General features: G+C 40.9%; 1 protein-coding gene across 1 annotated transcript in view; it reads right to left on the bottom strand.

The window, feature by feature from the left end:
- Nucleotides 1-466: 466 nt before the first annotated feature.
- LOC105545762 overlaps nucleotides 467-8589 on the bottom strand; it is a 43361-nt gene continuing 35238 nt past the window's right edge. Inside the window, 5 exon segments of the mRNA XM_011988792.1 lie at nucleotides 467-527; nucleotides 3281-3331; nucleotides 3333-3486; nucleotides 3489-3556; nucleotides 8182-8348. Of these exon segments, the coding sequence (XP_011844182.1) occupies nucleotides 473-527; nucleotides 3281-3331; nucleotides 3333-3486; nucleotides 3489-3556; nucleotides 8182-8348 (495 nt within the window). The 3' untranslated portion in view covers nucleotides 467-472.

Raw genomic sequence — 8589 nt, 5'->3', positions numbered from 1 at the left:
TACTACAATGTAGGCAAGTAGTCTAATGTAGCATAAAATAATGAGAGATGAAGAGAGTAAGTGGAAAGATGTCAGCTTAAACATAAGAATAAGAGGAAAGAGAGAAGGAAACAGACCTGAAGACTGCTATATCGTGCATAAAACCAGCAAGCTATTTAACTGGAAAAAAAAAATTTTCTCAGAAAAGCTATCTTATTCTGTTATTTTTAATAACATTACTGAATTTATCATTTCTTTTTTCATGGACAAGAAACTGTAACTTCCTAAAAGGAAAGTAACTATTCAATTGGTCTCTTAAAACTATAACCTTACTTAAAACATAAGTTTTTTAAAATCTTGAATTGCTAAAATTCCACTTACATGGTATATTCTATATGTAAATTCCCTTATGTGGTATATATTGTATGTATTACTTACTAGCCACATGAAAATGGCCTATTTTGAGATACAAACATTACTGACCTAATGTTTGTCAAAAGAGGGCAGCAGATGCAGCTGCCACCAACTCACGACTCAGGGGCTCATTTCTGAAAAAGAAAATGAAAACCAAATGAGAAAGAAAGAAAGAGAGATTGATTATTATGCCATTAGTTTAGTGAAAAGTAAAATGATTTTGGGGGGAAAATTTTCTGTTGATCAAAAAAGTATCATTCAATTCAATTTCTGACAAAAGCAAGAATTCTCAACTATTAGGTACCAGTTTTAAATAAACTTTGAAATGTTAACACAGAGCAATATATTAATGTGGAGGGATGAGGGATCAGCCTCAAAAGTTATAAATTAGTGGCATTTTCAACTAGATGCTATCACATTTCAAAAACAATACATATTACAAGCAAATATTAAGGCAGCTTAACCTGTTCACAGCTTTACTCATAATAGCCCCAAACTGTAACAAACCTAAGGTCTATTATTAGAAAGAAAAAACTAATTGTGAAGTATCCAAACAATGGAAGAGTACTCAGCTCATGCCAACATGAATGACTCTCATACACATTAGATCAAGTGAAAGAAGTTGGACACAGAATATATTCCGTATGATTCCATTTCTATCAAGTTCTAGAACAGGCAAAACTAATCTGAGGTGAAAAAACAAAGCAGCAATTGCCTCAGGACAGAAGGCTACTGACTGGGAAGGTGAAAATGGGAAACACAGTCTTGGTTAAGTGTGTGGGTCACATGGGCTTATCCATTTATCAAAATCCTCCAGCCACCATGCGGTGAGAAAGCCCAGGCCACAAAGAAAGCCACATGTAGGTGTTTCTGCTAACACCCTCAGCTAAGGTCTCAGATGACAGTGGCATCAACTGCCAGACCTATGAGTGAGCAAACTTCAGATGATTCCAGCCTCAGACTACTAAGTCTTCCAACTGAGGCCCCAGATATCACAGAGCACAGACTGGCCTTCCCCACTGTGTTCCAGCTAAATTGCTAACCCACAGAATCTGAGAGCATAATGAGTGAATGTTTTATGCCACTAAGTTTGGGAGGTAGTGTAACCATGATAACCATATCAATGGGGATTTAATATACAATACAAAGAAAGAAAAGCAGGCTGTGCATGAAGCTATGATGACAGTGCCTCATGAAGCAAAGATCATGACTAATCTAATTCCAGCACACTGGAGTCCTTGAAAAGCGGGAAGGGGAGGCAAAAATCATTAAAAGACACCTTCTAAGAACTCAAAACAAATGCATCTCATTCACCAATCTTTTGATGTAGGACCAAAGCCTCTTTTTGAAACACAGGACCACTGATAAAAGGTTCTAAGACATATCTTTTATATATATCACACCCATCCTGCAATATTTTCAATTTTGGTTTAAGTGGAAAAGTAAAGCAAGAAAGTAAGAAAGCTGACAAAGCAATCTAAGGGTATGATGCTCCTGTGTATGTGTATTTGTCTCACTCGTGCCTAATTGGAAAGAAATTTTTTACATGACTTTTACTGACTCTTTCCAAAGCATTCAACTCACTTTACCATTTCTGTAGCAGTTAATTAAATTATAATAAAGGGCATCAGGGGTCATAAACAGGTCTGGGAACCTTAAAAATGCCATTCTTGATAAGTATTTATATATGTTTGCGTGTGTTATTTACTTCCATATACTTATATAACTGTTTTGTTTCTAAAGGAGTAGGAGGAGAAGGAAGTACCTGTTACGGGAGGGTAATGATTGTCTGAATTAGCTTACTCTATCACCCAATTATACTTTCTAGAGGTATTTTTGATACCATGTAGAAACCAAGAGGTTCCATTAAAATGTTAAACCATTCTGGGAAACAGAAGCCTCTATTATCTGTTTGTTCTGATAAGAGAAGTCAGTGATGGGTATCCTAAAGCCACACACCTCACTACTTGAATTAATGACATCACTGAAATACATCATTATGTATCACTAAAAAAAAATACTGCCATTTAACCTACAATACAATGCCAAGATATCACTGACTGCACTTAGAATTAAACGTAATACCCTTTTGACAAGCACAAGTAATTATAATGCTCTGAGGAAGCCAAGAAAGCTGAAAGCACTGACAGTTATTGGTGAAAGGAAGTCATATACAGCAGTTGTAATCAACATGCTAAAACTTTATTCCAGAAAAAAACCTTTAAAATTGAAAATTTCAAATAAGCAAGTCCTTTACAGACACGAGGCTACCTTCAAATCAAGATGTAAATGGTAAGTGTTAATTAGCAGCTTAAAGAGGCAGTTAGGTGGCAGTTAATAACACCAATAAATATGTAAGAGTGTGGAATTCTCAATGAGATCACTTCTCTTTTCCTTTCACTGGATTGTGTACAGATATCCTCTTGTTATTTAAATATAATACAATCACAGCGTTTCTCAAGTAATTATTAGAGTCCCTGTGTTTACAAGCTGATATTTATTCTTCATTAATTCAACATCTCCCAAGTACTTGTATTAAAAATATTTTTTGCCAAAAGTTTCAAACGGCCGGGCGCGGCGGCTCACGCCTGCAATCCCTGCACTTTGGAGGGCCGAGGCGGGTGGATCACAAGGTCAGGAGATCGAGACCATCCTGGCTAACAGGGTGAAACGCTACAAAAAATTAGCCAGGTGTGGTGGTAGGTGCCTATAGTCCCAGCTACTCGGGAGGCTGAGGCAGGAGGATGGCGTGAACCTTGGAGGCGGAGCTTGCAGTGAGTGGAGACTGCACCACTGCACTCCAGCCTGGGCAACAGAGCAAGACTCTGTCTCAAAAAAAAAAAAAAAAAATAGTTTCAAACAACATTCAAATTACAATTAAATTTACCTCTTCTTTGGAGCATGTTCTGCAGCTCTTTGAGGCCCGCCAGTTGTAGCTTTTAAGTGGACTTCTGCTGGGTGGCTTTGTTGTTTGTACATTTACTGTGCTCGATTCAACTTTCGAGCCCTTAATAATGTCTAACAAGTCTTTTTTCCTGTTTTCCTTTACACTGTCTTGGTTCTCTGAAGTCTCCTTGGAAGTCTCAACAGTTCAGACCACTCAACTTTCTTGCTACAGATCGTGCCGTTAGTGCCAAAATATCCTTGGATATTATTTTTTGTCCTGGAAAGATGCATTAAAGAAAAAAAAGAAAAATACAATGCAGGCTAATAAAGAAAAAAGTATGTGTCTAATTTCTTTTTTCAATTCAAGCCCGTTCCATTTGCTTTTTATAATTATTGTTAACAACCATAGCAGCAGCAACTTACCATTTATTAGCATACACTACATGCCTCACCTTGTGCAGTATGTTTTATGTACATTTCTCATACCCACATTAACTCCCTAAGGTCTCCATTTTGCAGATAAGGAAACTGAAAATGAGAGAAGTAACTTACCTAAGGTCATGCACCTCACAGCTCACTAAGGCCTAAGACACACTGGTGTGCCACAAGTAATTAGAGGTGTGCTGAGATATTGATCACCTGCTCCTTGGGGTGGCCAGGGGAGGCCTGGGGGTGCTGGTGCTCCTAAATTTGTTCCTTCCCACCATTTACCCAAGTTCAGTAGAAAAACTCTGACATGGTTGGCCGGGTGCGGTGGCTCACATCTGTAATCCCAGCACTTTGGGAGGCTGAGACAAGCGGATCACGAGGTCAGGAGATCGAGACCATCCTGGCTAACACAATGAAACCCCGTCTCTACTAAAAATACAAAAAAATTAGCCGGGCATGGTGGTGGGCGCCTGTAGTCTCCACTGTTGGGTAGGCTGAGGCAGGATAATGGTGTGAACCCGGGAGGCGGAGCTTGCAGTAAGCCGAGATCGTGCCACTGCACTCCAGCCTGGGTGACAGAGCAAGACTCCATCTCAAAAAGAAAAAAAAAAAAGACGACCTCCGACACGATTAATAAATGACAATTTATTATTCTCAAACCCAGATCTGACTGACTGCAAGTCCTTGATCTTAACACGCTATAACACCTCTTTTAAAAGTTATAATTAGGCTGGGTGCGGTGGCTCACGCCTGTGATCCCAACATTTTGGGAGGCCGAGGTGGGTGGATCACGAGGTCAGGAGTTTGAGACCAGCCTGGCCAACACAGTGAAACCCCGCCTCTATTCAAAATACAAAAACTGAGCCAAGCGTGGTGGCATGTGCCTGTAATTCCCAGCTACTCAGGAGGCCGAGGCAGAAGAATCGCTTGAACCCGGAAGGCGGAGGTTGCAGTAAGCCTAGATCACGCCATTGCACTCCAGCCTGGGCAACAGTGTGAGATTTGTCTCAAAAAAAAAAAAAAAAAAAAAGTTGTAATTAAATATGAAAATAATCAAAAAGATTACTTTCAAAAACTGAGTGGGTGTTATTTTAATCTGATCAACGTTTTCATCGAGCCACATGCGACTTAACCCATAACCACTTGTAAGCGAAGCTAAAATGGAACAGAAAATAGAATAATTGATGGCTAGAAATGTCATTTTTGCTTTCTTCATTAGATACATTTATGAAAGAGAACACCACAAATGATTACGTCTATATTAGACTCATGCAAAAGATATCCTAATTCTAAGTAACCCATATATCCAATTTTATTCTGTGGGGTTAAAAATCTCTTTTGGTATTTGATTACTGAAGAACTTTAAACTCTGAATGTGTTGGTTTCAGTAAGAGTGTATATTTTAAAAATCATTCATTAAATATAGTGAATATCTACCCTGTGCTGGGCACTATACTAGGTACTGACAATATATTAGTAAATATGAATTTCATGTTCTCTACCTTTATGAAGCTGACGTACTACAGCACTGCTTCTCAAACTTTAATATGCATAGAAATTATTATTATTTTTTGAGACAGGGTCTCGCTCTGTCACACAGGCTGGAGTGCAGTGGCGTGATCTTGGCTCACTGCAGCCTTGACCTCCCCAGGCTCCAGCGATCCTTCCACCTCAGCCTCCTGAGCAGTTGGCACTAATTTTCTGTAGACACAGGTTTCCCCATGTTGCCCAGGAACTCCTGGAATGTGCTCACCTAGAACTCCCACCACACACCTAGGCCTCCCTAAGTGCTAGTATTACAGGCATGGGCCACTGTGCCTGGCCCATAGAAATTATCTATGCTCCTTGCTTAAAATACACATTCTTTGGTCCCACCAAACTATTCTGATTCAGTAGCTTTTTCCAGGAGACACTCGAGAATTTGCATTTCTAACAAGCTCCCAGGTGTTGCTAATGCTGCTGGTCAGGGGACTCCATTACAGTAGCTATGCTACCTATGTTACTTAATCCTTACAATCTTAAAGGACATGTTTTATTATTCTCGTTTACAGAACAAACTGCAACCCCTAGACGTTAAGTCAGTGGTTATGAATCTCTAGAGGTTATACAAATCACATAGGCAGCTGACTTAAACCACAGATTCCTGAGATTCTTCGTCTGTTAAGTTTGGAATGGGGTTCTGGGATCTGCATTTTAACTAAGACCCAGGTGCTTCTGATGCAGGTGAGCTCAAGAGCCTGTATCAGACTTTGGGTTAAATACTATATCAAGTTCTTAAAGCTGGAAAATGGTAGCCACAGGCTAAGGATAGCTGCATGAAAGAGAAAATGCAATTTCAAAAAATGCTGAAACTATCTGATGTGCTTATGAAAACGTCAGAGGCTATCAAATCAGGCACTTTCAAATCAGAATGACAAAACAATTGCCAAACTAGTATCCTCATACTAAGTACACAGGACTCTCATAATACTCAATATATGATACAATCTAGGAAAAGAATTATTACTTTACATTTAAAGTTAATATTGGCCGGGTGTGGTGGCTCACACCTGTAATCCCAACACTTTGGGAGGCTGAGGCGGGTGGATCACCTGAGGTCAGGCGTTCAAGACCAGCCAGGCCAACATGATGAAACTCCGTTTCCACTAAAAAATACGAAAATGAGCCAAGCGTGGTGGCATGCACCTGTGTTTAAGATTGTAAGGATTAAGTAACATAGGTAACATAGCTACTGTACTTGGGAGGATGAGGCACAAGAACCGCTTGAACCCAGGAGAAAGAGGTTGCAGTGAGCTGAGATCGTGCCACTGCACTCCAGCCTGGGCCACAGAGCAAGACTCTGTCTCAAAAATAAGTAACAATAATAATAATAATAATAACAATAATAAAGTTGGCTGGGGGCACTGGCTTTCGCCTGTAATCCCAGCACTTTGCGGGGCTGAGGCAGGCAGATCACCTGAGGTCGGGAGTTCGAGACCCATCTGACCAACATGGAGAAACCCCCATCGCCACTAAAAATACAAAATTAGCCAGGTGTGGTGGCGCATGCCTGTAGTCCCATTTATATAGGCAGGATAATCACTTGAACATGGGAGGCAGAGGGTTCGGTGAGTCGAGATCAGCCTGCGTAGTAAGAGTGAAACTCTGGCTCTAAATAAATAAATAAAGTTAATATTAAAGGTATTTTAACAGAAAGGTGGTAATCAGGGGAATGTAATGAATCTCACATATAATCTTGACTACAGTGTTTTCTTTCAAGACTGCTATCACACCACAGAAAGCAATCTACATTACAGGAAAATCATGTATTATACAACTCCGTAACACTAATATAATAAAATTCTAAACCTATCCTCCCACCTGAGTTTGTTTCCACTCACAGCATTTCATCAGTACTTCAAACGCAACACCTTCAAAACGACATTCAAGACGTCCCCTTTCAGACTGACTTTCCATTTTTCACACTTCTATATTAAAATGCCCTGTGACATAAACAGATTTTTTTTTTTGTTTTCTAAAAACTGTAACATAGGTAAAAATCTTTCTCAACCCCGGCTCTACATTCTTCTGCTAACATTAAGGATACCCTAATCCTCCAAAGCAGCCAGTTGAAATCTTTGCTCTCTGACCACCCTACCATTATCCCATGATGTCACATCCCCTTAATTCTACCTCTGCAATTTTTCTCTTCCATTCAGCTAGTCCTTCCCATCTTCACTGCTACCAACCTGCTTCAGCCCTGTACTTAACCAAACTGGCTTCTTAGTGTTATGCATGGAATTTACGCAGTGGAATTTAGGCTTTCACAATAATAAAGTTCTCGGAGGATAAATAGCAAAACCAAGTATGCCGCAACACCTTTTCTTTCCTGGCTAACTTCAACCAGTGGTCCTTCAGATTTCATCAGACTTTTCTTCCAGAAAGGATATCCTGAGTCGCCCCTGCAATGGTTAGGTGTCCCTATTTGCTCTTCCAGCAATTACTTGTTGGATGAACAGTGTACTCTCTGCTTCCGTACACTATCTCAGCAATTATTTCACTACACAGCACTTGAATTGTCTACTTGCTGGAACTACACGTTCCGTGATGACAAGGCTCTTATTCGGGGTTTATAACCACTACTGGCACGCTGTAAAGTTTCCCAATAACGAACTAAAGAATAAACGAAGGAAACAGAAATGAGACTATTAAATAAATCTTGGGAGGCAAAAGATAAAACAACTTCACTTTTGGAGCTTGGATAAACTGACAGGAGGTGATGACAAGAGGAATGAGGCACAGCGACCAGGCTTGTAAACGGAGCTCTGTTTTCCACGCACGCTATAACCTTGGGCAAGTCATCTTACCTTTCTGGGATTTTTTTCTCAGACGTAAAGCAATAGCTTCTAAAACCCAGCCTGCAGTAACTTCGACCCTAGGAAGTCGGAGCATAACAATGTACAGGACGGGGCACAGGGATGTCCGAGGACCTGCGGGGCCAAGAGCGCTGAACTGCGGCACCTGACCCTTCCATGCCGAGCAGCGAGTAGCACAATTGCAGCCGCTGATGTCTCCGGCCTTCCATAGGACAAAGGGTGGCAAGAAAGGGTGCTAAGAGGTAGAAACATCGAGACTCTAGGAAACACCGCGTAGACACAGGGCTAATCAGGAGCGCAACTGAAACAGTGCGTCCCCAAGCCAAACATATCCCCCCTTCTCTTCCGCTTCCGGTCTGGCGTGTTCCCTTCCCTTTGCTTTCTGGTGGGTAACAGGGGCAGGTAACTGTGTTCCGGACTCGCCCGCGGGCCGGACGGAGCCAACTACCTCCAAGCCACCCCACCCATCCCGCGATTCTATTCCCAGAGACTGAGTCCTCGCCAGTGTTCAGCAAGGTTAGCTGGC

The sequence above is a fragment of the Mandrillus leucophaeus genome, unplaced genomic scaffold, assembly GCF_000951045.1.
Source record: "Mandrillus leucophaeus isolate KB7577 unplaced genomic scaffold, Mleu.le_1.0 Scaffold338, whole genome shotgun sequence".
NCBI lineage: Eukaryota > Metazoa > Chordata > Mammalia > Primates > Cercopithecidae > Mandrillus > Mandrillus leucophaeus.
Note: the sequence above shows the minus strand (reverse complement) of the source record. Positions and strands in the feature narration are given on the sequence as shown.